We start from the raw sequence: 26,707 nt of genomic DNA on the forward strand, positions 1-26,707 counted from the left end.
GCTGCTTTAGCTTTGAGTCTCTTTGTGGTCATTCTGTGCTTCAGGTTCTAAAATGTTACTTTAGGTGATATAAAGGAAAGTTTCAACAAAAGTCCTGGATTTGATTTGGATTGAAGCGAGATATGTTAGCATTCACTTAAAACAAAGGCTGGTGAGGACCTCATGACCCCTGTGATCCCTGGCGCTGGCCATCCTTTCTCCATATGTTCTATCCTAGACAGATTTAAGATACTGCCTGGCTGTGTTGATTTGCCCCCCATCCATGCTCTCACTGCCAGATATGTTTGCCAGAGCTATTTCATACACAATTGCACTGATATTTAATAGCCTGTGAAAGAGAGGCAGACAGCAAGGTAGAAAATTGCCCAGTATTTTAAATTATCCTTAACTTTTATACCAATATTACTTTGTAGCTGTAGCGTTGACTTCTCTTTAACCATCACCATCAATCCATCAGCTATAAGCAATGAACCATCTGCTATTATACAGCTTGTTAGCAAAGTCCAGGCTGAGTAATTACCTGTGTCAAAAGCGATGATTGTCTTCTGCGATGGATTATTCATCACTTTATAACTGCAGAGACTGAAAGAGGGATTTTGAAGTCATTCTAACAGAGCCTGCGAGTATTTTCCACAGTTGTCTGCTTAATTCACACAGACACACACATACAGCATGAATTATTGATAAGAGCCCTCAAACCTATTGGGTTAGTTTTAGACAAGTGGTACATGTGTATGAAACTGAAGATAATAATTAGGCTAATGCACCCATTAATGAAAAACTGAGTGTATGACAATACATATCCTGATGGAGGCAGCCAAAAAAGGGTTTTCAAAGAGTGTTAATTAAGAGGGCTTTAAATGGATATGAGGACCCTGCGAAGGACCGGCGACCTGTGAAGGGTGGATGGATGAATGAATGGATCCACTCACATCTTTTCAATCTATATGTGTTTATACACCACTCTAAATTTAGTCATTAGTTATTATTAACTTCTGGCACTCTTCCACATTGAGTCGTTTGTCCTGTCTCCCTCCCCTCATCTCCAACTAGTCATGGCAGATGGCTGCCCTTAACTGAGCCTGGTCCCGCTGGAGGGTTCTTCCTGTTAAAAGGGAGTTTTTCCTTCCCACTGCCGCCAAGTGCTTGTTTACTGTGTTTTTATTGTCTTTAACTTACAATAAAAAGTGCCTTGAGGTGACTGCTGTTGTGATTTGGCGCTATATAAATAAAATTGAAATTAACCGATGGATATAAGCTCATTACTTAAATCAAACTGCAAATTGTTTTGCATGTGTTATTTGTCATTTGTGAAGTCAGTGTTTGCCTTAAGTTAACTGAAAATAATATATGAACATGCACAAACATAGAGGCTTTTGAAGTTTATTAGGCACGTAGAAAAGCAACTTTGCAGTGGCATGTGAACTGGCAGCTCTGCTCTGGTTATGTGAAAAATATTAAGTGGATACAAATATGTAAATTTAAATGTTAAAATACAGCCTGGAGTCCCCGCAGAGGCTTTAAGGGTCCCCACCAGTTTTACTCCCCAGAAAAAATTTGCATTCTGATGTGTTCATATAGATTTTTTTTTTTTTTTTTAAATGTATGCACATTAAAAATATTTCCAGATGATTTGATCTTTTGTTGACTCAAAGCTCTGAACTGAAGGGGGCGAGCCTTAAGTAGTGCCCGTGTCTGTATGTGTATGTGTGTATGATGTTGTTTGGCGGGCACATCATCCCGACTCTCCTCGAGAGAAGCAGCGGACCTCCTGCATCCTCCCCCACATCCCAAACCCGCTGCACTGTATCTGCAGGCACCGCGATAACCTTCATGGACCGCATTATGTGCGCGACTCAGTAAAGTCGGGACGATTTTGTTTGGGTTTTTTTCTTTTTACAGCGTGCTTACCAGGTCTCACAGTAAAATCGCGGCTTTCGAGTCATTTTTGTCAAGGATAATGATGATGAGGTAAGAGCTTCCGGTCGCCATTTTGCCGGTGTGTAACGGTTTGGGCAGAATCTGAATGGAATAATTAGCCGCTGTTTGGACTGATACCAGTGGGAGATGTCTAAGCGACATCGTTTAGATCTGGGTGACGATCATTCGTCGAGTAAAAAGAGGTCCTCCGATGGGTATGTGATGGCAGTCCTCATATTTTAGCGTTAAGCCGTGGTGCTGTTCTTAAACCTCTGCAGCCAGATTGTTGTTGCTCTGACGCTAACTAGCTATGCTAGCACGTATGCTAAACACGGCCAGCTAACAATTTAGCTCCAGCAGGTAACAAAGTGTTCAGTTATTCTACTGATGGGGTCACATATGAAGGTGAGATTTAGCAATGGTTCTCCACCAAAGCACTTAGCACACAGTCGGTCAGCCATCGGCCTGGTCCTTTCTGCACGTGGCTAACGTCCCATGCTAACCGGTGCTAAGTGTTTCTTTAGTGCTAAGGTCAAAATTTTCGTCACACAGACTCAGTAGGTGATGTTGAGTTCTAGGCTGGTATGGCGTGCAGCGCTTAGTAAAAATCGCACAAGGAAAGTTTCTTATGAGTTGTACACGGGACACAATGCTGGCAGTGTACAAAAGAAGACGCCCTGACAGTCGCTGTCATACCCCGGGCTGCTTTGGTACCTTGTCTGCAAGGGTCCGCAGTGTGGATAGGCACCTGCCGGGCCTGGAGCAAGTTGAGGAGGACCCTTGCAGATTCAGCCTCAGGGTCATTGCTGTGCATCTCCCATCGCGTTTGACGTTAGGCGACAGAGAAATAAAACAAACACACGGCAGGAGGCGTTGAGATAAAACAACCCGTTATGTGACCTATAAGAAGTTCAGTGCCATTACTAAGGTAAATAAGTGTAAATGAACACGAAGGAGCTATGCGTGTATATTGCAGCACTCCCACAGTCAAGGACGAGAATGCTAAGAGATGCTTACTAGCACACACAAAAAGTCTTGCCACTCCCTCTTCTGACAGTCATGTTTGGCCTCGTTGTCAATGAATCTCTAGAGTTGTGTAGAGCTGAGAAGTTTTTAGTAGTTAAAATTTAGTTGCATTTGTATTACATATTTGATTAAATTCGCAGCTGAGCGTTTAAGGTTGCCCTGCCATACTGGGCACCACCTTGTATATCAGAGGTACTAATGAGTCACGTGTTATATAAGCACACCATCTGATGCATCTGGCCTGTGTGTGTACCCAGCATCACTGTCTAATAATGTCTAGTTATGACACCTCAAAGCTTTTTGCAGCTGATGCGACAGTGTTTATGGTTCTCGTGTGATCTTAAGGCATTTAATATATCCTTTTGCAAAAGAAGCAAGAATACCGTGGATGATTAATTTATCCGTGACCTTTGCATGCTACACTTGATTAGATTGCTTTTTGCAGTGGGTAAGCCACCGTGAATAAGAATGTGCAGTAACCTTTTCATGGGATTTTTTTTTTAAAAGAAAAGCTCTTGACGTGGCCTAACATTTGAGCAATGTTTGTCCCGAGTTGGGCCTCTTGTGTCTAATTATGTGCGTATCTTTGTTTAATGATGTGCTGTTGTATCGCAAAAAAATCGTTTGGTTCGTGTGGCAGTGCTTCATGAAATCTTAAACTCATGCATCTCGCCCTCACAGGCGCGACAGAGACCGTGACGAGAGGTCGCGGGACCGCGATCGAGACCGTGACAAGGACAGAGATGTGAAGCCGTCCGGCGTGCCTACGAACCCAGCTGCAGGCATCGCCGGCTTCCTTAAGCAACCCGGTATACAGCAGCAGATCAACCCCTTCACTAACCTGCCCCACACGCCACGCTACTATGAGATCCTCAACAAGCGGCTGCAGCTTCCCGTGTGGGAGTACAGAGAGCGCTTCACTGAGATCCTGATGCGGAACCAGTCTTTTGTGCTGGTGGGAGAGACAGGCTCTGGAAAGACTACACAGGTAGAAAAGCAAAATATGCAGCAGTTTTATTTCTATAATTTTCCATTAGCCTCCTCCAATATATATATATATATTTATATTTATTTATATATATATATATATATATATATATTTATATTTATTTATATATATATATATATATATATATATATATATTTATTTATATTTATTTATATATATATATATATATATATTTATATTTATTTATATATATATATATATATATATATATATTTATATTTATTTATATTTATTTATATATATATATTTATTTATATTTATTTATATATATATATATATATTTATTTATATATATATATATATATTTATATTTATTTATATATATATATATATTTATTTATATTTATTTATATTTATATATATATATTTATTTATATTTATTTATATTTATATATATATATATATATATATATATATATATTTATTTATTTATATATATATATTTTTTTAATCTTTTGATGAAACTGTGTCACATTAAATGAAAGCTAGAAATTCTGCGACTAAAATTGGTATAATTATATCTTTAAAAACAGGGTGGAATGAACAGATGATGCATTTTAAACAGTTCCATTGCTGAGCTGATTCCCAGTTTGCGGTTGTTAAGTTTATTTTAAGTTCTTGAAAGAGCTGGGTTGTCTGTTTTTTATATTAACATGAGAGAAAATTAGAGTAAATCACTGGCTGAGCTGTGGCCTCCTCCTGAGGTGAATATAAAGTATCTTCCAAACACTTGTTAAAATGAAAACGCGTAATCTTGTCAGTGCTTTCTGCTTTGGCAATGGTATAAAATATGTGTTCCTCACAGTCACTGTGAATTTTAAAACCTAGCAGAAAAGCGGTCTCTTATAGATGCAACCACAGTAAAGGACCACCAAAGTAAAAGTTGTTTTTAATGTGCGCTAAATGATTGTCATCTTATCACTTTAATAGTGATAAATCATTCAATTAAATCATTGTTAGTGGGTATGTGTGGACATGATTGGCAGAGGAACTTTTGCTGCTTGCAAGTTTGAGCTCTGCAGATATTTCCCTCCATTTTCTTAAACGCTTGTCCAGCTCAAGGTTGCAGAGGAAGTGGAGGCCATCACAACTGTCATAAGGCAGAAGGCAAGATGCATCCTGAACCGGTTGTCAGTCTGTCACAAAGCCAACAGTTGAAGCTAACATGCATACCTTTGAATAGGGCTGTTCGATATAACGATATATATCGGATGACGATATAAAAACGTCTATCGTTTCATTTTACGCTATCGTTTGTTACGTGGTGTCGCAAAATAAACTGTTTGCGGCAATATTTTTTCATCGTTTTGATGGTCACTGCAGTGGCTATATTAATTTCTTAAAGTTCTCTCTTTCTTTTATATTTTATATAACCACACTACGGACGGACAAGCGCCTGTTTTTATGCGTTGTCGTTAGCAACAACGACGGTAACACCATCAAGTGTCCGTTTATTTATCTTCCACATAAACCTTTCACAATAAAGCTCAAGATCCTGTTGAGACTTTTCAAAATAAACTGAATCACGTGAAAGAGCAGATTATTTACGGTTGAGAAGTAAAAAAGAGCCGCCAGGTGCTAAAAAAAATAAACCTTAGACTCAAACGTTAGAACAGGCTTTTCCCCGCAGCACGCCGTGTAATAAATACTCACAAAGAAAACGGCGGCCGTTACAACTTATGTCTAAAAATGTATCGTTTCATGCATCGGTTAAAACACTCGACTCCAGCTACATGACGCGCAGCTGGAAACACTTCCCGCAAGTCGAGCTGCCCGAGATTCACAGAATTTACAGAAAATGTTGCATTTTTGTGATTTATATCGTTATCGGACGATAGAATTCTTATATCAGGAATCTGAGATTTTGGTCATATCTCACAGCCCTACCTTTGAACTGTGGGCGGAAGCTGGAGTACCCAGAGAACCCACACAGAAAGGCCTTTGGGTTTGAAGGAACCCTCTTGCAGTACTAGCTGCTGTAACACTATAGCTCACTGCAGATCTTTTATTTGCAATGTACTCTCTGACTATTGAATGATTCTGCTGCGTCTTAAGCGAGTTTCTTGTCCTGCACATGAACTCCAGCATCTTATACTTGTGCGACAGCGGTCCTTGTTCTGCTCTGCAGCCTCGGCAAGCTTGATGTTGCGGACAGCAAGTCAGTTCCTGCTGAAGAAGACAGTGAACTGGGAGAGAATGGATGGCTCTAAAAATATCTTATGTAGCTCCTTTTGTTTTTAGCAGCATATCTGCAGTAAATGTTTTGACTTTAATCAGTAAAGGCTTTGCAGGACCCAGCAAGTTGTATTAATGAACGCAGTATTGCTCTCTGTGGTTTTAATCGGACATCTGCATTTGGCCTTCACATCCAGTGCCCTGCTTTTATCTGACCTGCAGTCCTGCTCTTGTTTCTCGCACATCTATAAACACTCTTTGGTTCAAACAAAACCCGACTTGACCGCTTTGTTCCAGATCCCCCAGTGGTGCGTAGACATGGTCCGGTCATTGCCGGGACCAAAGAGAGCCGTAGCCTGCACCCAGCCCAGGAGGGTAGCAGCCATGAGCGTTGCCCAGAGGGTTGCAGATGAGATGGATGTCATGCTGGGCCAGGAGGTGGGCTACTCCATCAGGTTTGAGGACTGCAGCTCTGCCAAGACTGTCCTCAAGTAAGAAGGATGTTTTTCAAATCAAAGCCTACAGCTGTATTGAAGCTGATAATTGCAGAAAACTGGCAAGAATAACAATAGCAGTTTGCTGGTTGCAGTTTCATTCAGTAGCCCGAGTAGATAAATAAGTTGTAATAAAGTAGTCAGGTATAATGTATTAACACATTTCTGCCCAGAGCACTTTCAAAGGGGAGGATGTCCCTTTGGGATCCCCACTTGCTTCTATTTGAAGCAGGTTTTATTCAGATAATGCGGTTTTACATAATGATAGAGGGTGAATATATGATCAGCCTTCACAAACCGTGTTTACTGCATGGATGCTGTTCTCCCAGGTACATGACAGATGGAATGCTGCTGCGGGAGGCCATGAACGATCCCTTGCTGGAGCGCTACGGTGTCATCATTCTGGACGAGGCCCACGAACGCACATTAGCTACAGACATCCTCATGGGGGTCCTCAAGGAGGTGGTCCGCCAGAGGCCTGACCTGAAGGTAACAAAAACAGCTTTCAGAAATACACTCAGTTCACTCAATGTTTTTGTTTCTATTGCCTTAATTTCATCATTAGTTACTGCAGTGCTTTTGGGCAGCGGATACATTGATTTTAAGGAGCGAGCTTCCACATGTTACGGTTTTATCTGTCAATCGTTGTTTTGCATTATTTGCAAAAATGTGTTCCTCTTAAGGTTTCTAAAACGCTGCTGGAGACGTACAGAATACTTGCCCTTAGGATACATTCGCTCGCAGCCGGTGTTTATGTCCCTCTTCTGTCACTCGTCTCTTTTGTCACATTTGTTGACAGTGTCCTCATGCCTGACAGCTGTGTATCTGCTGAGGGAACGGGGGGAGGAAACAATCCCGTTAGCTTCAGAAATGCAGAAATGTGTTCTGCACTGCAGCAACGGTGGAGATTGCCTCTCAGAGACGTAGGCCTGTTTTTAAACCAGCTAACCAGTAGCAGAACAGCAAATGTGTCGGTGTGGATGGGAGCACAGAGGCAGGCAGGAGTTTTATAGGGTAGAGCGTGCCAGGCATAATTCTCATAAAGCAGATGGATAATGACTGGTTGTTTGTCAGCGTGGAATCAAAGGTTAGATTGTTGTTCGCAGACTGTTAAATGAGGTCTAGGTTATTGGGAATGATCATCCACCCACACCCCTCTATCTCCTTCATCCCTATCGCCTACCGAATTTGAAAGTTTAATTTGCCTTGATTAAGAGCAATTATGATGTCTCACAGAGCGTAAAGCGAAATGCAGAGACGCTGGCCCCTGAAAATGTTTGAGATTGAAAATGGGAGACGCGTTTCCCATCAGAATCCTAATGCACTCTATCTAATGGATCTGGAGAGAACATTGTGTATCCAACATCAGGAACAAGGACTGTCATAGCTCTGTGTAGGTCAGTGACTCGGATTGTAATGCCAAGTACCACATTATAGACGCCATCTTGAGTTTGTGCTTCAACCTAAATTCACAGCGTTATCCATCCCGTCCTCATCTATCCTTTAATTGCTCACACGTGCGTCTACTTAATATATGTCCTTATCCTCCAATCATCATCAAGCCATTTAAAATGTTAAATGATTCCTCATTCGAGTGCTCGCTGCCATGGTGATTTACACTCTGCTGTCTTTACGTTTTCTTTAACCGCTTTCACGAGCACGTTGAGCCTCACAGACGCGTTAACACGTCGCTCTCTCGATTTCCCGTGTCCTTCTCGGTTCAGGTCATCGTCATGAGCGCCACACTCGACGCCGGTAAGTTCCAGGTGTACTTTGACAACTGCCCACTGCTAACCATCCCGGGACGCACGCACCCCGTGGAGATTTTCTACACACCGGAGCCAGAGCGGGACTATCTGGAGGCGGCCATTCGCACCGTGATCCAGATCCACATGTGTGAGGAGGATGAGGGGGACGTTTTGCTCTTCCTCACTGGACAAGAGGTAAACTGCCTTGCAGATTCTCCTGATGTTACTGGAGTCATGTTCTAAACAGGACAACTGAGTTTATTAATTTATAATTTTATGTCATATGGCCAATCCCAGCTTATTTATTTATTCATTTAATTTTCAGACTAACAGTCCTAAACACAAATATGGTTAATCTGCTATGAAATAAAAGGTTTAAGCAGCTGGAACTCGTGACTGTGTGCTATCTGTGCTTCATAGAAATTGAAACCATTAAATCAATTTCATCTTTAAGTTAAGCATCTGCATATTAATCTAATTACATAGATCAGTCGCTCGCATAAACTGTTTGGAGCGCACTCACACGCACACACAGGCGCGTGCTCTCTGCACAGGAAATTAATAATTCTCAGATTGATAGATGCGTTTTTGGAAACCTCCAGGATTTGTACAACGGCTGGAGGGAGGAAGAAAAAATAAAACCAAAAAAAAGAAAAGAGAGAAGTGACCCAGATTCTGTCCTTTCCACAAATCTCAAAAATTAAGTCATTTATTATTATTTTTTTCCCCTCCCTGCAAATGTTGTCCACTGATGTGTAATGGAGGGCAGGGTGATGAATTTGGTCACAGCTGGGTGAACACACACACGCAGACACACACACAGAAAAGCAGCAACAAATGTTTCAATCTCCTGATCACTAGACAGGAGAAGCCTGACAGATCCAGCAGCGGCCGTGCTGGTGCGAATATCCTCTCAGCATTTTGACAAAATGGTGCTGAGATCATGTGATTAGTGGTGGATGTAAAGGAGGATGTAAGTTTACAATGATGCGTCCCCATCTTTCCTGCAACGTACTAGTTTGGTTGTTGTGGGTTTCTCATTTCCATGGGACAGTGAGGTGTTTATTAGCAGTAATTATTTGTCAGTCGACACCTACTTGGCTGTTGTAGTACACCTACGTCGGTTTCATTTGTCAAAGCTGGATCAATATGCAGCTTGTTACAAACAGGATAAAGTCATTGGGGTGGCATGGTGTTTGAAGTGGTCTCCTTTGAGGAGCGCTAATTGATTTTTAGATTTAGTGGCATCCCAGCTGCTCCGATGAATGAGAAGAAAGGTCTGGGATATTGAGAGGCTGTGCTTTTTTTTTTCTTTTTTTTTTCCCTCATTGGTTTTTAAGTTTAGATGTAATTTGTTGATTTAAAGTCCAGCCCCCCAACCCCACACAAACCGACACCCACACGCTGTGTCAAGCTAAGGTATTACTGACCGCACTCCCACGGTGAGTTCATTATCACCCTCCCCTAATTGGGTTAAAGAAGTTAATGTGTGTTAGGTCTGGCAGAGATGGTTGTTCAAAGGGTGCAGCAGCACGGCCCTCAAGCGCTTCTTAACCTCTTCAGTCTCCCAGCAACTTTGATGTAGACTAATGATTGGGAGGCAGATCCACAGCAAAGCCATAGACTCTTTTTATCTGACTGTTTAATTTAGAACAGACGGAGAGGAAATGCACACAACTCCCATCCTCTCTCTTCCGCAGTTTATTTTTCTTCTCTGAGATATTTAGCTTCCATAAACAAATGGAAGTGAAGCACCAACTCCAAACAAGAAAGTCGAAACTTATCACAGCTGTCGAGCAAAGATAAGTCCTAATATTTAAGCTTCCCCCTCAGCAGCTAACATCAAAACATGATTGGCGGCGGGGGTTGTTTGCTAGTCAAGAGAAGTTCCTAAATGTGTCGGTTATTAGCTTGGCTGTAGATTGTTGCTTCTGGGGTCACAGGGAGAGCTGGTGGACAGGTTCCCGACACTGGCCAAGTGCCCCTGTGTGTGAACAGACACACGCAGGGGCACACGAACACACACACTTTGTCTCCATGTCCCTAAGGGACTAGACAGCCAGCTTGCTTCCAGCACTTTGGCAAAGAGGTCCACTTTTTTTCCCCTCCATGGCAGCTGCTGCTTCCAGAGGCTTGATAGGCTATTAATACTGAGGCTAATTTTACCAATCCATTCAGATTTACCGTTTTCCACTTGTCACTGTGTTGATTAAGAAGCACATGGCCATCAGCGGGGTTTGACTTAATGCGATGAACAAGGGGACAAACAGAGTTAGTAACACATTCGCAGTCCAGAAGAAAAACAGGGAGGGAGGGGCTTCACAATGGTCTTTTCTCATATGAAGGCGAGTGTGGCTTCACACGGCGGCTCCAAATGAAGTCAGTTTTAGTCACGCTTAAACTCAACAAAAGCACAGTATGTTTTAAAGGAGGATGAAAAAGACCCGAGAAGTTCAGAATGCATATTTTATTTACGGACTTGGGGATGAAAAGGGCGTGTAGAGACCTCTGATGTGGCCCATTTTTATCTCTGTGAGCGCCACTAGAATAAGTTTGGAATCAAAGGGCATGCTCGTCAGTGCCTGCGCTGCTGCATTGCTCCCACGGGCCTGCAGGTGGTGCAACAGCATCAGCAGTAAAGTGACACCCGTAGCACTAATAATACTGCGGCTTCATGAGATTAAACGATTGGTGTTAAAGGAAGTAAGAGAATGGTTCTCAACGGTGGGAGCTATTCAGAAATGTTCTTTGGAGCCATGCAAGAAACTTCTTAAAACTTTCAGAGATGTTAAAGACATGAAAGTATATCTGTGGGAAGAGTGATCGTGATTATCATATTCCAAGGCTCTGGAATATTTAAGCATATTTAGTACATTTAAAATGATATTGTTATATTCTTTGGAGAACAGGCCCTAACCCAGTGTTCACTATGGTGCTTTCCTCATTCCTAGTGCGACTCAGGCCTGCTGTCTGTCTGCCAGCCCACCGGCTCTAGAACGTTCAGCTTCACTAAACTGATCTGCCATGATTTGCCGCTGGTTATGCATCAGCGCTGCAGTCTCATATCACATTCCCCCTCTACAATACTGCACTGTGGAATAATGAACCCTGTTTGAGTCTGTCTGGCTCTGTGCGTGTGCCTTCAGAGCATGCGCGTCCATGTTTTCCATGATTGCTGCATTTGACAACAGAGCCACAGGGAGCTCAGCAAAGCATACTGCAGTCCAGGTTTAATTTCCTCCGTGAGATGGAGCGATAGTTAGAACAAATGTACTGTAGCAGGGAATCACGCTTTCCCCCGGCCGCCGCTGCCTCCTCCTCCTCCTCCTCTTGCCTTCCCTCTGTCATCCGGATTCACCGCCATTGTTTATCCAGGTGTTGTTCGCATCCGGCTCAATTTATTTATTTCTTTTGGCGTTTGCATACACAAGCAGCACCTGGATTAATTGTTGTGCTCCCAATCTTTCAGGAAATCGACGAAGCCTGCAAGCGAATTAAGAGGGAGGTTGACGACCTGGGGCCCGACGTCGGCGATATCAAAATCATCCCGCTGTACTCGACGCTGCCTCCACAGCAGCAGCAGAGGATCTTTGAGCCACCCCCGCCCAATAAACCAAATGGCGCCATCGGAAGAAAGGTATAGCTGCCCTGTTGCTATAAAAACACACAGAGGGGGAGGTAGAAACGGGGAGATGGGCGGGAGGGGTGGAGGCTAAGTGAAGAGAAATTGAGTGTGGTTGGTGTAGAAAGGCCAGATGGGGAATAAGGTGGGTAAAGTGAGAGAGCTGGAAGGAAGGAAGGGACTGAAACTTTTTTCCCTTTCTCAGCTTTAGCACAGAACTGACTCACACAACATATGCTGCTTTTGTCAGCATGCAATTCTCTGCTCTAAATTATAACTGGGGTATTACTCATGCCCTCCGAGCCTGAGGAAAGTACTGCATTCTCAGTCGTTTTTATCTTTCCTCTACATTTACACAGAGCCTGCTGGTACTGGGGAAACGGAAAAAAAAACAGGCCTCAGACCTGTGCTTTATAAAACCGTGTGAAAGATGCACTTTATATGGGATGACCGAAAACAGGACTCTTCTTGCCGTACACCGTACAATCTTCCTTCAGTCACTTGATCGCAGAGTGGATGATCCTTCTATTGATACAGACACGAAAGAGTTCCTCTCTTTTGTGTGACAGTTTCTATTCACAGGGGCTCATAACCAGAGCAGCAGCACCACCTGCACCGTCACACTGTTGGCTAGGGATCTGACAGAATATCCGAATCTCGTAGCTGCCAGCAAATGAGTAAACACTCATCCCAACATCTGATAGGGGACGGTGTTGATGAATGACTCATTGCTACAACCCCTCTAATTGAGGCAGATCAGGCTGACATATGAGCAGCGAAAATATTTATGGGCTGTCAAAGTTAAATATGTCACATTAAGCAGGTCGGCCATCAAGTTTGTATTTCTTATAGGCGTGTGTGGTATCTTTTTTTTTTTTTTCCTAACTTACTGACATTTTGCCAGGGTTTATGACATATGATGGTATTTATGTTTAATAATGAATAAAACCAAGAAAAAGACTGCCGTTACACTCTCTGGCGAAGAGTAGTTTAATACATGACATGTTTCCTTGCAAAAAAGAGAAACATAAGAAATTGCAGATACATGTTTTCCTTACAAAAAGGACAGATTTTTAACTTTCCAACAATCCTCGAGCTAACCAGGTGTGATATACGTTTCCTTCAGGAAAAACGACCACGTATAAGCAATTTATTCAATGTGTCTCATTTAAAAAATGATCCTAAATTAAACTGCTGTGGATGATTTATGGAGCAGTGTGTAAAACACTTATTTGTAGCAGTTCTGAAGAAGAAAAATGGAAATGTATAACTGGTGGCCCGGTTCTTTTCTTTTTCTCCTGTGAATATGTTGTATGCACTGATTCCAGTACTTTATAAATGTTTTAAAATCAACAAGAAATTAGAAAAAAAGTCCTTTAAATTCTTCAACTATATTGTTTTGTTTCTTGTGGAGGCACGGGACTTTGGGGAATATAATACGTGAATGCCATACTATGTAACAGTGGTTACTATATACAGCTGGAGCACTGCATAGCCACGTCCAGTACAGGTTAATACTGTAGACACTATGACTTGTAGAAAGAAAGCTGCTAGTGCTAGCTCTGCAGCATTTAACAGCAGTGTTTTGTCACGTTTAGATGAGTTAGATTAGATTAGTAGCTAACTGCCTCTTTCCTTAGATACTTGTCAAACAGTCCTGTGACTCTGCTGCTGCAGGCACAGACAAAGTGGGCTGAATAGACACGATCCACCAGTGGTGTTGTCAAACTGGCATTTTAAAGAGTTACGCTCTTTAGCCACCTGTCTGTGGAGGGAAACAGTTGTAATTTCAACTGGCTCTTCACGAGCACATACTTCCTTCTTTTTGCTTTGTGTTTTTGTTCACTTCCAAACATCTGTGTCATTTTAAAAGAAAGAGGAAAATCTGTGATATTTATTTTAAACATTATTGAAAATCATACTGTTGGGATGTATAATACCCTGATGCACCAGTGCACTGCCCAAGCCTAACTTCCAGCAAGGCCCACACAGAGGTCCTCCCCTCGTGGTGTAGATCAAACATTTGGGCACAAATCCCTTCTCCAATTACTGTCCTGAGCCTTGAAATTTCTTCAGGCTTTCTCTTTAAATGAGCTGCATGTGTGCTGCAGAGGCTTAAGTGGCCCAGTACTGGATAAGATCTTTTTCATAAGTTCAGATATCATTGCCAGTATTTTCTTTTGCCGTTCAAGGGGATGTTGATGTGAAATATGGCCAGTGTTGCTTAGGGGAAGCCTTTTAATATTACTTTGCTCTGGCAATGGCCCCCGTTTGGTTGCGGTTGTATATGGACATTTGTCTGATGTGCTAGAGCTCACCCCACTGGGACTGCACCACTTAAATAACAGTGATGTTGTTACCTTGCTCTTCTCTTGGTGGATAAATTTCGTCGACGTCTTCACGATACCCATGTGTTCAGTTCATACATGAAATAAAGTGAATTTGCTGGTCCTCACTGTTGAGCCGGCGAGCACTTTGAGCTTCAGAGCAGCAGTTTGTCCTTCCTCCCACCCCCCATTTGTCACGTGCCTGTTGAATTGGTGGAGGTGGCATCTAAAGTTGCCACGCTTGAAGTAAATGTGCTTCTCCTCAGTGACTGACTGAGCGACTCATCAGTGAAAAATGCAGAGATGTCATCTAAGCCAGCCCAAGAGAAAGTAGTGAAGAAGAATTAAGGTTCGCCACATCTGCCACTATGCATGCTAACGACTGCATTAGGCACCCCTCAATTAACATAAAGCACTAGCTCGTCATTGCGCTATTTCTCCAGGAAAGCCACTGATCTTCCATTCTGAGCAGTTTTATCATTTAAAATCAAGTCAGAAATTGAATAATTGCCAATAAAGACCATAATCTCGCTTTGCTTTCCAGCGTCTCACAGATTGTCTCTAATAAGTGTGCTATGATGAGTGTTAGGATTGTTTTTTAGCATTGTCACGTTTGAAATATTTCCTCCAAATGTCACTTTTCTATTCTGTTTCAATGAGCTTTGAGTGTGGGTGCAGCGACTCTGCACGTTCTGCTTCCCTCAGTCAGGGGAAGGCTTTATTTGTCAACAAGCACGCGTTCCTCAGCAGGGGATGTGAAAGATGGCCCGAGTTAGCTATAGTACTTGCTCTCTTGCAGGTAATAACCCAGACATAACATGCAGAGATGATGTTCTAATGATATTACTGATGAAGAGGCCAGGGTTATCCAGTGCAGCAGCAGACTGGAAGGAGCAAGCCTGCGTTCAGTGTAATGGGCCTGGCCTGGATAATCCTTCAGAATCAATGCAGTCAATGAGGTCTCACCCATATGATCATGAAATGTGAGAGGGTGTCATGTGAGGCATCTGCTGGAGCAGCTGACTGCATCCCAACACGCAGGAGGGTGGCAACCTTCACTAGGCTTTCTTTTTTTTTTTAACTGGACTTTGAAGCTTTCCATGCCTTTCACTGCTCGCTGAGATGTTGGCCGCTGACATATCTGTCCGATCGCCTGATCTCGTCCCTTTTTTTGGCTACTTTAATCCCAGACTGCTGCTGCGGGTAATTGGTCTCCCAGTCATGGGGCTGTTTTCAAACTTTAGGTCACCAACAGCCCTTCAAGCTATTACCTGTCATTGGGATCATTTTTTAGGTACCTTGTGATTCTTTGCTTTGTAGTTCAGAGCCTGGGATTGTATTTTTTTATATATACAAAAAAGGAAAAGGCGTCCTTCCTTTACATTTACATAAAACCTGTCTCCAGTAGCTTAGAGACCTTTTAAGAAGACGCTTCCACTACATGCATGCACAAGGAAGGGATTACTGACCTGGAGGTATTATTATTATGCTCTTTATTATGCGGTTATATTGTCTTGTTAACTATGCAGAGTATTCTTCACTACGCTTCTTGGCCGTATGCTACACCCTCCATTTCTTTGACTTCACGTGAACAGTTTTGTTCGGAGCCATTCTCACTCCAGCTGTCTGTAAACAGCCTTGTTACAGTTGACCTCTTACGAGCGTTTTCATCTCCATTCTGTGCCACGAGATGACCATACCCTTGTTTCTGTAGATCAGGGGTGTTCAATTAAAATTGAATGAGGTCTAGTTAGAGAACATTTCCTCACACAAAGCTCTGCAATATCATAAAGTATTAATATACAGTCAACAGTTGGCTGTGAAGTAAAAAGAAATCAAATTCAGCATTATTTCAGTAATGTTTATTATTCATTTTCACAATAAACTGCTCTGATCATAAAATAATAAATGTTCTTTTCTTATTTCAAGTAAAATAAGGTTTGTGTTCATAAATAAAAATTTTAAAAAAGCAGTCCAGGATTCCCCCCCTTCTTTTTTTTTTTTACTACTACATTTTCCATGCAAACAATCTATTTTCTTTCTGATTCCCGGACTTACTGCTCTTACAGCTTTTGTCTCCTCACTTAGTTTTCCTTTTTCACATGCGCTCTGAATAAATCTTTTAATTGGCTGAGAAGAAAATTACAATGCACACACATTGATTACCTTGAAGAAAAAGGAAAAGGCGGCGCAGATTAAAAGTAATCTTACAGCAAATATGAGCAAAGTTGTGCAGAGTAAAATCGAAGCGGTAATAAATTAAGGTCTAGTCGTGGCTTTGGGTTCTTGACGAATAGCATCAAGGCTCATCCCAAGTTTAAACTGAGCATTTAGAGCAGTCTGAAGGTTTGAGTCAGAGGGATTTTTATTAATATGAGCATACTCCATTGTAATGACATGAAAACCCTTTTTCATTCTGTCTTCTTTGTTTCAAACCTCCCAAATTACCTGAAACTTTGATTTTTTTTGCAGACTTAGTTTTAGGAAGTTGTTTGCAAAGTGTGTGGGGAAACACTGGGAATAAACATTTTAATCTTTGACAGTGGTTTAATATTACTACCACAGATTGCTGTAGCAGTAGGCCATGATTGTACTTTTAGCTTTTGAACCGTTTGGCCTGTTATTTATAAAGCCTCTAGTACTTTCATTTAAATCGAAATTAAAATAGCCAGGAACTCCTTGTATAAAAGCCAGCCATTTGGCAGATAGTGCCATGTGATCAGTTTCATACCAGCATTTATTGCCATCTCTCTATTTGTGGGCTTGAATGCTAAGGGGAATGTGGTTTCGACAGGTGAATTACTCGAGGTCAAGGGCTGAAAGAGGGGAAAAAAAAGAAGCCCTCTCTGGCATTAATAACTAAATAGTCAGGCATTCTGTGGCTGAAGTAAAATCCTCGCTTAAAAGGTGGGATTTAAGTCTCCAAGGCTCACAGCTTGAAGACAGCTGAAGAGGCACAGCTACAAAGGAAGTGTGTCAAGTGTGCAAAATTGGTTCTGTGGACCTGTATCAGCAAAGACCACAGAGACCCGTTTGGTTTTGTGCTTGGCATTTTATTATGAAGACTAACCAAGAAGCGCGGACAGCTACCACCAAATTGCTCCTCAGGTCAGCCTGCAGCTTGTTCCTGACCTGGTAAATGTTGAGCCGACCAGAAGGCGGGGGCTAAGTGTGGAGGCATCTTTATTTTATTTTTTTCACCCCAGACTCCCTCAAAAACCTTCAACTGGCAGCTGCCAGCAGAGTGGGCTGTGACACTGCCCCCGCCGTCTCATTTGCCTTGATGAGTTAAAAAGGTTTCCGTGTCCGGTCAGTTTCCAGCGTTATATAAGCAGAACTGAGCCTGGCAGCGGTCAAGGTTCGCGTGAGTGTAGCTGTAGATCTGCCTTCCTGCTACTTTCCCTCTGTTTGTGTTTATGCTGACAGTGAGAGACCCATAGTTTCATGCGACTCATTCAATGCATATCTTTTTTATTTGCTTCGATTCAGCTGTCATTTGTCATTGACATCTTTGCTGTTTGGGATCATTCATCATCTCATAAACCAAGCAGCTAATTTTCACTTGTATTCTTATTTCCTTTCCCATTTTTTTCTCTTCCTTAAACTATTTTAATCCATCAGCTCATAACTCCTGAATGCCTGGAATGAAAATAATTCTGCAGATTTATTCAGTTGCTTTTTTTACTAAGCGATATAAGTAACTACTATTTTCATACAGCTCATGCAATGATCGGGGATAACATTATGACTGCAGTGAATAACCCTGATTATCTCTTCATCGTGGCACCTGTTAGTGGGTGGGATATATCAGGGAGGAAGTGAATATTTTGTGCGCAAAGTTGATGTTTGAAGCAGGAATAATGGGCACGTGTGTGGCTTTGATGGGAGACTAACACAATGTTAGGCAGTCGGTTATAATGGTACGCCTGATTGGTGTACATATATTGTGTAGCAAAACTTTGATTGACAGTCTTCCAGAATATTTAGAACTAAATTAAATGTGAGATATTTTTAGTGTTATTTGCCTCTGGTTGTGTTGCAAGTGTGGCTTTGAAGGAGCCGGGCATTGCAGCGTTGAGGGGTAAGTTGGCATGTCTGCAGACAGCGGTTGTCGCACATATCAAGAGACGCGTTTTTCGGTTCACGTGAGAGATTTGCAGCAGCTCTCAATTAGAGGGGAGGAAAAAAGATGTTTTGATGAAAGTGCTAACCACTGTTGCACACCATGTTTTAAAAAGCAGGCCACCTAACAGAACCCATTAAATTAAGACTGCTCTGTGGGTTTGAAAAAGCTTTCCAAAAGAGGGAAGCTGACAAACCCAGCGACATGCCGGAGATAGAGACTCCAGCCACACACACAAGTGTGCACACAAAACTCGAGTAATTTTTATTCGATGAGACACCGAGCACCAAGCCAGCACTGTGCACAAATCTGTTGATAGCACTAGATTGCAGAAAACTGTTGTGGTGTCGCTTTGTTGGGCTCGCTCGGCAGCCTGCAAACATTGATCTCTGCAGACTCGTTGAGCTGGCTCACATCAGAGCAGACGCTGATATCCACGTTTGTTTTTCTCTCTAATGTTTAAGGATCACTAATTTCTCAGCACTTTGTATGAGGTTATCTGAACCTTTCTTACCAGAGGAACTACTTTCTGATAGGTATAATGATGTTTTTGTATTTATGCTATGTTTTTTATGCATCTTAATGGTTTGCTGAATGACCGACTCAAACTATTTTCATGCAGTTTTATGTATCAAATTGTAGCAGACCAGTCTCGGGTCTCGTCAGTCCCTTCAAACTCCCCGGGCGGATCGTTTCTTAACTCGCGTCTTCTCGTTTTCACAGGTCGTCGTGTCAACAAACATCGCCGAGACGTCCCTGACCATCGATGGGGTGGTGTTTGTAATTGATCCCGGATTTGCCAAGCAAAAGGTTAGCTTCCCTTTTCCCTCTGCCACCATCCCCCCCCACATCTTCTCCCACCACTCTTTATCTGCCGCGATCATCTGCTTCTGTTGCCTGAGAATCCCCAGATAAACACAGCAGTGCACACCTGACAGCAGCAAAGATGGAAAAGCCTGTTATTTATTCCTCTGACATTTCACCAGCCTAGAGCCAAGTCATACACATGGCACAAAAAGAGATTATATATGCTCCAAGGTGGATTGTGTGCGCCTGTGTATTGTACGTCTTCTTTTTGTTTGCTGCTTGTATATATAGTAGATTGTAGGTGGGTTTAAAAAAAAATGAATAAAAAATACTAGCTTTTTTTTTTTTTTTTTTACTCTACCCTAGTTTTTATTCAGCTGAAATGTGACTCATTGACCTCGTTTCCCTCTCAGGTGTATAACCCCACGAATCCGAGTGGAATCCCTTTTGGTCACAGCCATCAGCAAGGCCTCAGCCCAGCAGAGGGCAGGCCGTGCCCGGACGTACACGCCCAGGAAAGTGTTTCCGGCTTTACACAGAGAAAGCTTACAAGACAGAAATGCAGGTAAGAAGCAAAGCAGTTTGAAAACCATTAAAATTGTACAGTTGTAAACACATGATTGATTCTCATATCTCACATTCTGCAGTGCCACAAGCACTTTGTATTCCCCCAGAGCAGCCTTCTAGCTGGAAAAGCTTTCTATTATGCAATATTTTGCTCTTAGAACTCCTCGATTCCCAGTTCAAGCGAATTATCATTCCAGGAGCCCGGTGCTAAAACGCACCTTTTTTCCACCCTTCCTCATAACCCCCGTTAATGACACGGCCACCTTGTGACAAATGGACCCGTGGGGGCCCAGTTCTCCACTTTACAAGCTAATTCTTTCACATCACGCCGAGTAGCAAAGGGAATTTTTTTTAAACAAGTTAAATAGCCCTTCGAATGCCCCAGACCCCCGGTCTCGTTCAAGTTGACATATGAGTGAATGCATGAGTAGATAATAAGCAGGCCTGACTAATTCATTTTGAATTGTTCCTCGGGCACAGGACAACACGTATCCAGAAATCCTGAGGTCTAATCTGGGCTCTGTGGTGCTGCAGCTCAAGAAACTGGGCATTGATGACCTGGTGCATTTTGACTTCATGGACCCACCAGGTTGGTGTAACACAAATGTTTACTCTAAAACTTCCGGGTATTGAATTGAACCTATAATCGGCTTATATTGGATCCAAAACAAATATCGGGAACCATTCCTAAACGGATACATCACTTATGCTTCTGCTTTTTAAAATAATTCAAACACCATGTTATTTTTTTCTTAAGTAGCTTTGCATGATTAAAGTTTGAAATGATCCTTGTTTATCTCACGGTGGGCTATGTCCATCCACAGTCTGAAACAAGTAGTTTCAGCTCCCCTTTAAGCCTGCCTCCTTCTGTTTGTATGGTTTAGCACAATAGCTTCTTTATTGCTCGAACATTTCATGTAGATTTATATTACTTTGCAGCTGACAGCGACCACAGGTGTCAGTTAACCAAAGAATCAAAGAATATTGAGACCTTGAATTTGATTAGCGCTCTCTGAATCAGGATGAATACACTTACAAACTGTTATGAAATCAAGCAACATTTAGTCGAGCTGCAGTTGCTTTGATGTACGATATCAAATCTGGGTTGGCAGCGTCACTTGGGAAAAACAACAAAGCAAAAAAGGGATCTTGGCAGACATCAAATAAAACAGTGAATTTTTGGAGATCTGAGGATATGTGTTGTGATAGACATGGACTACACAGTAGTATCTTGCAGTTTTTATGAGGAATCCGCTCTAAATTTCTATTATTGCTGTTCAGACTGAGAAATGACTGATGTTTGCAGTTAGTATTCTGGCTGATCACTTAGTTTATGCACCGCCTGTCACTGTTGCTTGAATTATATCCGAATCCTGCTCGATCTGTGCCAAACACAGACCTCTTCTCCCTCGAGGTGTTAAGTTATGGCATTCACCAGGAAGTGTGCATGTGTGTGTGTGTTCCCACGTCTTCTGGAGGAGACCACACCCCTCCTTTCCCTATCCTTAACCACCTCCTCTTCCCTCCACCCTTTTTCTCACCATAATATAGTTTTCATCTCACCTCTGAGATTAAGACCCATCTCTCCCCGTCCACTGTGGCAAACGCCATTTTGAGAATGAAAATTGGTTACATCAATAGCAGCGCTATCACCTGGCTATTGCATTCCCTCTATATTCCTCCAGAGAAACGCGACTGACCTCCACCACCACCACCACCCCCCCGTTTCTCGCAAAAACGCAAGGGTATACATCAACATACGAGGATCCGGCCGAGCCTAACCGGGAACCAGTCGGGCAACAGAGAGGGGGAGGATCACCTTTTTATTGATTTGAGCCACTCTCTGCAGAAGGTTTCTCCTAAATAGCTCCTGAGCATGCTGGAAGCTGCAGCTAGTTGGGTGCAACAAATGAAGTCTGCTTTAAGTCTGAGGAGTTCCAGAGAGGGCTTTATAACAGCTATTTACAGCGGATCAATTGTGATATGCCGTGTCAGAGGCCTGCCTCGGGGAAATACAGGTCAGTGTAGTGTCTCTGGGCAGTCGGGAATACAGTGAAACAATAGTCTCGTGATAGAATGTTTTTTTTCCTTTGTTTTTTTGGCCATTGAACCCCTTTAATCATGTTTTTGGCATGAAGGTGTACGCTTCACATTGGCAACTTTCTGAGGCAACTGTGATCTATTGTCGGATACAAGGTCGACCATACATTTCTTTATTTATTTCCGCACATATTGGATTTGAGTCAGGCCTTTTCCCCAGTGATGATCAGCCTCCAAACCCAAAGTAGTTTTTTGTGTTTGCTTGTCTGTAATGTGAATTGGAACCTTAATCCTCCCCCCTTACCGTGAATGCTCAAGTACGTAGGTTATTTCTTCCTTTGTCCACCCCGCTTCCTGCTCACTAAACAAAGGAGCGACAGCGCGAGCCAGACAACCAAATGGAAAATCCAAAAAAGAAATCAGTCGCGATTTACACAAGGGACTTGGCTGGGTGGGATTCATTTTCCTCGTGACATTTCCAAAGAAGTACCTTTTCAAAGCCAATGTGGTTTAATGTACCTTTAGCCTTTCGCCTCATTGATTTGGCCCTCGGTTAATATATCGGATTCTTGTTGTGTTGAGACAGTCAATACTTACTTTCTGATGAGTCGCGTTGGGTATAGATGGAATTCCATCGGGTTCTTAAAGCTAGCGGTTACTTGGAAATCAGATTTTCACCTTTTGTGCAGGCCCAAACAAGCTACTGTTGTTGCTAAGTAATGTGACCGGCACTCACTTTGTGTATAGAAAGGAAAAAAAGTAGCGTTGATGCCCCAAATCAATATTTGTAATCATAAAAAAACACCCTCCCTGCTTTTTGAAATTGAATCTTTTTGGAGTGGGGGAAAGCACTTGAGAGAAACGAAAGAGAGCGAGCGCCGCAGCCCGCGCTTGAGCTAATTTTCAGTTAACATGCAACTGGTCATTAGGCTTCAGCTCTCGGGAGCCAAAGGTCAATAATTGCATCTGGAGGAAAAATCTTTTAACCAAACGGTGGAAGCCTTTGTGTTGAAGCATTAAGTAGAAAGTTTCCCCTGTAATTGCATTAGTGTTTAGGATTGCTGAGCGGAGGATGAAAAATGAGCTCTGCCATGATTACGTCTGGTGTAATTCTGGCCGTCACATAGTGAAACGGTCAGAGCGCAGCAGGTGATGGAAACGCTACCCTTTCTTCCTTTTCTTTGGGTTTTTAACTTCTTTTAATGTGCTGGTTGATCTAATTTATGACCGATTCCATGGACTATGCTTCTCTTTTGTGCTTCCAGGTTCTAGTAAGTCCTTGAATAAGGAAATCTCTTTTAGTCAGTACATTTTAAACTCGTGACCCAGCTGTTTCCCCACATTTAAGAGTGAAGTTTTGAAATGCAGTAGCTTGATTGTGATTGATTATCTTTATGTACTACTTAAATTAACAGCTGTAAATTTATCTGACCGTGAAGACACAAACAGGAGACCCTAGCGTGTCGGACTGTTCCTCAATTGTTCTGAATATTTTTGTCCAGTTGGCATTGATAAGTAGATTAATTTATTAGATGTGCAAATCAAAATAGGACGTTAATTAATATTGTTTGCTATAATCGAATCTGCAGATTAGGCGCTTTCTGCCAGGCCATTGCTAAGTGGATTTTATTTTACTTATTTTTATATTCTAGATTTGCATTAGTTAATGCATCATTTCAGACTAATGTTACCAGCAACTATTTTCTACAAATAAAAAAAATGTTGCTGCAGATTTTTGCAGCTGCACATTCATAATGTGAATCTCCTGTTCCACCAACATCCCAAAGGTGCTCTAGTGGATTTCGATCAGGTGTCTGTGGAGGCCAATCATAAGTACAACTCACTGTCGTGTTTAGAAAGCTGTTTGTATGATTTTAGCTTTGTGACATGGTTTGTTATCCTGCTTGAAGTATACCTACAGTGTTCATCATCTTACATTGCTCAAGCAGGATGGAGCTGTGCTTTCATTGTCGATCCCAAACTCTGAGCCCTGCCATCTGAACGTTGGAGCAGAACATTAAAGCTCATGAGAGCAGACAATCTTCTGTTGCTCAGTTTGCCTGTGTGAACTGTAGCGTCTGTTTCCTTTCCTAGCTGACAGGAGTGGGGGTCCAGACTTCTGCGGCTGCAGCCCATCTCCTTTGCGTTTGCATGTTCAGAGATGCTCGTCTGCATCTTTTTTTCTCTTGTTATGTTGTTTCATTTAAAGGTCATTGGTCCATTTTACCAAGTGTATGTGTCTATGTGCCACTAACGTGCATCAAGTTGCTGCCATGAGATTGTCTGATTAAATCAGACAATCTGTGGCCGCCACACTTTTTGCAAGTCAGTGAAATAGCAGCAGTACATTAATAAGTGCAAACATTAAATCTACAGATAATGAAACGTTCCACACACTCCTCCTTCCTGTTGCAGCTCCAGGATCAATGACTTCTCTTGGCAGGAACCGTGTCTCAGATGTTTTAGCTCACTGTCATATGAAACCCACAAAGCTGCGACTAGCACATTTAGCATTTAGCACATTTAGCTAAATAGCTAAACGGTTAACTTGACCTCTTATCTCACTCTAAATGTGAGCATGGAGTACGGCAGTATTAATCAATTCTGACATAATTGTGTGTGAATGAGTCCCAAACTGTCCTCCTCAAGTGTTGCTGCAATGAAAGAATGACAGTTCTGCAAATTGTCTAATTCAGCCATCTGTGTGTGTTTTGCCCATGGGCTTGGAGCATTTTAATGGCCCATCTCCCCGCTCTGTCTCCTCCAGCTCCAGAGGACCCTGATGCGAGCCCTGGAGGTTGCTGAACTACCTGGCAGCGCTCAACGACGACGGTGACCTGACCGAGCTGGGCTCCATGATGGCAGAGTTCCCCCTGGACCCCCAGCTGGCCAAGCATGGTCATCGCCAGCTGTGAATTCAACTGTTCCAACGAGATCCTCTCCATCACTGCCATGTTGTCAGGTAATGCTCAGGGCTGGCCCCGCTGCTTGGGTCTGATCTGCTACTCTTTCCATTTCCTGTGCTCATTGGCCATTCCTCCCAAATGACCAGTGAGCTGTAAGGAAATTTACAGAGCAGCTTCTTTATCTTCTAAGAGCCCTTTATTCATTCTTTGACCCTTCTTGTTGGTCTAGTGGTGGTGACACAAGGATTTAAATGGGTCTATTTGATGCATACCAAAGCCCTGACTGGTTTCAGGTTTTGTGTGCGTTATGTGTGCGTGTGTTATTAAAATATCAGCAGTCCAGAAGTTGAGGTCTCCTTAGTATTGGCGTAATGTGTACCTACTGAACTTCAGTACAGGAAAAGCAGTTGATAAAATCAATGGTGTCAGCTGTTATTTGCGAGGAAGGGGAGGGGGGGAAAAAAAACTACATGTCTGTACAAAATGTATAGGTGTAGCTGGAGCAGCACCAGCATGCTACAGCAGTAATTGCACTTTGGGCTTGCCAAAGCAGAATGCTGCTCATTGAGATGAATCTTGACGCCTTTGAAGGGAGCGTGAGGGTCTTTGAGAGCGGGGAAATGGATTTAACTAGGTGCTCGGACGTGGTGCGCACTTAAAGCAGGTGTTTCAGGATGGCAGGTTTTTGCTGAGTTCATTAAAGTAAGCAGCAAAAGTACACCTGAGAGCGGTGCCGCCACAGCAACCAACCATGAGGCTCAATAAACACAGCTTTTACCCATTAAAGCTACAATCAAGCAGGTTTGGCGTTAAGCAATTCAGAGCGAGTTCGTGCAGGGGGAGAGGGCAGAACAAAGAGTCCGGGGGAAGTCCACATCACTGTCGGGTGTAGGGTGGGAGGGGCTGTTTTGACTGGCTGTAGCCAGAGTGTAGCAGATCAGGACAGAGAAACCCATCCTCCTTCCCTTCTCTTTGGACCCTCCTTTCCTTTTTCCACCGTAATCACTTGGCGATGCAGTGTGCCCTGTGAAGTGCTCTGTGCCTCTCTTGAGCTGAGGCCTTGTTCCTCTCTGTGGGATTTGCTTAACTTATCCCTATGGGCGGCTGTGTTGGGGCCTATACCAACCTTGTTTAGTCCCACAGTGCTTTGTGCGACCCACGGAGGCCAAGAAGGTGGCTGACGAGGCCAAGATGCGCTTCGCCCACATCGACGGAGACCACCTAACGTTGCTCAACGTCTACCATGCCTTTAAACAGAGTAAGCGGCCTGTTTCCCCACACGTTTCACTGATTAGATTCCTTTTTTTCCTTTTTTAAATGCCTCAGTTGCTCTCTTCCCACACAGACCACGAGTCCACTCAATGGTGCTATGACAACTTTGTCAACTACCGCTCGCTGATGTCAGCAGATAACGTACGGCAGCAGCTGTCCAGGATCATGGACCGCTTCAGCCTACCGCGAAGGAGCACTGAGTTCAGCAGCAGAGACTACTACATCAACATCCGCCGAGCACTGGTCACGGGCTTTTTCATGCAGGTCAGTGTGAATCTGGGACTTTTTTGTTTCTTAAGTTTTGTAAGGTTCGATGTGCTGTTGAGTCTCTCATCGCATTGCCAGTGTCATTATTTTGCTTTCCTTTATTTATTTATTTGTTGTTGTTGTTTTGTGACATTTCATATTTGAGCAAACGCTGTCTGTATACAGCTCCTCTGCTAATCTGATGCTCATTTTTTTGAAGTATTTTTGTGCCAAACATTTGTACAAACTGCAAATGCTGCCTTTTTTTCTTCTTCTCCTTCTCCTTCTCCTACCCCAAGCAAACACGCGCGCACTCGTGCACACGCACCAGCGAGCTGCTTGTTTTAAGCACATAACAAGAAATGAAATCAATTTGTTTCTCGCTCAGGAAAACAAATGGCAGTTTTGCAAAAAGCCATTTTCAG

The 26,707-nt window shown here is 42.7% G+C and overlaps 1 protein-coding gene across 1 annotated transcript in view; it reads left to right on the plus strand.

The window, feature by feature from the left end:
• Positions 1-1,977: 1,977 nt before the first annotated feature.
• The window catches only part of dhx15 (DEAH (Asp-Glu-Ala-His) box helicase 15), a 34,318-nt gene continuing 9,588 nt past the window's right edge, over positions 1,978-26,707 (plus strand). The window contains 17 exon segments of the mRNA XM_085154788.1: positions 1,978-2,135; positions 3,628-3,934; positions 6,428-6,621; positions 6,954-7,113; positions 8,349-8,567; positions 11,842-12,009; positions 19,168-19,254; positions 19,665-19,673; positions 19,675-19,749; positions 19,751-19,816; positions 20,299-20,407; positions 21,686-21,692; positions 24,634-24,655; positions 24,657-24,752; positions 24,754-24,820; positions 25,900-26,022; positions 26,110-26,300. Of these exon segments, the coding sequence (XP_085010914.1) occupies positions 2,068-2,135; positions 3,628-3,934; positions 6,428-6,621; positions 6,954-7,113; positions 8,349-8,567; positions 11,842-12,009; positions 19,168-19,254; positions 19,665-19,673; positions 19,675-19,749; positions 19,751-19,816; positions 20,299-20,407; positions 21,686-21,692; positions 24,634-24,655; positions 24,657-24,752; positions 24,754-24,820; positions 25,900-26,022; positions 26,110-26,300 (1,968 nt within the window). The 5' untranslated portion in view covers positions 1,978-2,067.

This window comes from Neolamprologus multifasciatus, chromosome 3 (genome assembly GCF_963576455.1).
Source record: "Neolamprologus multifasciatus chromosome 3, fNeoMul1.2, whole genome shotgun sequence".
NCBI classification, from domain to species: domain Eukaryota; kingdom Metazoa; phylum Chordata; class Actinopteri; order Cichliformes; family Cichlidae; genus Neolamprologus; species Neolamprologus multifasciatus.